General features: G+C 33.4%; 1 protein-coding gene across 1 annotated transcript; it reads left to right on the top strand.

The window, feature by feature from the left end:
- Positions 1 to 621: 621 nt before the first annotated feature.
- On the top strand, positions 622 to 2,182 carry LOC124454816 (thyroxine 5-deiodinase-like). Its single transcript, XM_047005566.1, has 3 exons — positions 622 to 633; positions 1,186 to 1,413; positions 1,901 to 2,182. The coding sequence occupies exons 1-3, from the start codon at positions 622 to 624 to the stop codon at positions 2,180 to 2,182; spliced, it is 522 nt and encodes a 173-aa protein (XP_046861522.1).

The following is a 2,182-nucleotide window of genomic DNA, read 5'->3' as shown; positions in this document are numbered from 1 at the left end:
TCTTTGCACGAAATTTTCAAAACATGTCTCGCATACATTTTACTTTTCTTTCAAGGATTAGGCATGGAAGTTTTTTGTGAGAGAAAATTTCTGGTTTATGGTCCGTTATTCATGGGTATTCAGCTATTGCTGGCATTTGAAATGTCCCATGAAAACAGAGAACAGGAAATAATATACCGTGATTTTATACAGTAAAAAAATATAATTATTATACCGTAAAAGAATAAAAATGCAAATTAAGAACTTTCAAATACACTAAATGAATGAATCGAAATCTTCCCAGTCACATAGACTTCAAGCAAGACAGACATGAAAGGTGAAAGCATGTACAGGATCGCAGATAAATGTTGGGTTACGGTTGAAGTAACAGTCATTTTTGCTAATTGTAGCATATTTTATTATATTCCAGGTGAGAAACCTACGTTGTTTATATGTCACGCCTTAACCATAACAATCATTCGTTTCTTCGGTCATTTTTTCCTGTAATGCAGGCAAATAAGCTCAAGCTAAAATTTACAAACCTTACAGATGTAAAATTTTATAAACTAAATATACAGATAGCAGAAGTAAAAAGCTTGTAAGCTCTTTAAAGGGGGCCTAAAATTTAGACCTCGCAGAACAATGGTCAAGCTAGTAATAGTGGATCAAATTGCTTTTACAAGTTCACATAAAATTTCGGAATTCGTAGTTTAAAATGGCATATACATTATGGATACTCGTATATAGATATAAATATAATACAATCTAATGTTAGACAGCTAGTTCATACGTATTTTGGGCAACATAAAATTTTGTGTGCATTTGGATTGTTCTTAAATTCAAATGTGGGCTTTGTGCTGCTTGTCCAATCAACGATAAAACTTTTTCCTAATCACATACATATTGCCTTCATAAACAAGTACGTCCTTTCACACAACAAAAAAGCCTTATAATGGTGCACTAACTCTCACACCAATATATGGCATCTCTTCCTTTTTTCTGTCAAAATGATCATGATTAATGTTTTATGATTTTCATGAATAACTAGGTTTAGGGTTTGTGCTCGAGAATGGTATGAGAAAAGTGACGCGATTAAATATCCCTAAAACCAACTACTGGGAAACATTTCTTGGATGGGAAATGTTTAAGTCAGTTTGAAAATCAAGAGTTGTCGATATTACAAAGGAAATGTGAAACGGACTGGAGGCACAAAATGTTTCCTTGGTAACACCTGATGGAAAGAAATGTGCGCGTTTACTTGATTTACTTCAAGCTGAGAGAGCATTAGTCGTATACTTTGGCAGTTGTAGTTGCCCAGTGTTTCTGAATAAACTGAAAGAATTTGGTGTTCTAGCTCAAGACTTTTCAGATATCGTGGATTTTGTCGTTGTATATATTGAAGAAGCTCATCCAATTGATGGATGGTCTTTCAAGGTAAATTCTTTTATTTCTTCAACATAATTTTGAATTGATAAAAATCGTAGAGTTATATTATAGCTACGTTATTCATTATGAAGAATAGTTTTTCCAGTATAACATGAAAGAGAAATTAAACGGCTACAGCAATTTCGTGATTTATAAAACATTCTTTGTATAACCATAATAATAATAACGAAGCATATAAATTTCATCAGGTAAAAATCTTTTGCAAACACTCATAACATTTTAGTTGGCTATATAGCCAGACAATATGTTCTGTTGACATAATAATAGCTTTTTTATCTTACTGATAAAAATGGGACCTTTTTCAAAGGCAGAAATAGTGAACTTCTGTTGAACTATACTTTCATTAGGCAAAACAAAGATGTTGTTTGAAAAAGAATCGTCCCTTTCATTATTTGACAATTTTTTGTGTATAGAAAAACATGTCTTAAGATTTCTTGATAAAGTCATGAACGAAGCTAATTTCACTTCCTTTTAGAATAACTTTATCAAAGTACGAAAGCATCGAAATCAATATGAAGGATGCAAAGCCGCGCAAAAGCTACAAGAACTCAATCTTCCATGTCAAATAATGGTAGATACAATGGACGACAATGGAAATGTGGCCTATGGGGCGTTGCCTGAGAGACTCTACGCCATCAAAGAAGGTAAAGTCGCATACGTGGGCGGACAGGGACCAATGAATTCATCAATGAAAGCAGCACGTGACTGGCTAGAGTCATATCGCGAGAAAAACACGTTTAGAAGATGGACAATCTAA

Source organism: Xenia sp. Carnegie-2017, unplaced genomic scaffold (assembly GCF_021976095.1).
Source record: "Xenia sp. Carnegie-2017 unplaced genomic scaffold, XeniaSp_v1 HiC_scaffold_3, whole genome shotgun sequence".
Taxonomy (NCBI): Eukaryota; Metazoa; Cnidaria; class Anthozoa; order Malacalcyonacea; family Xeniidae; genus Xenia; species Xenia sp. Carnegie-2017.
This window is presented reverse-complemented; position numbering and strand designations above follow the sequence as displayed.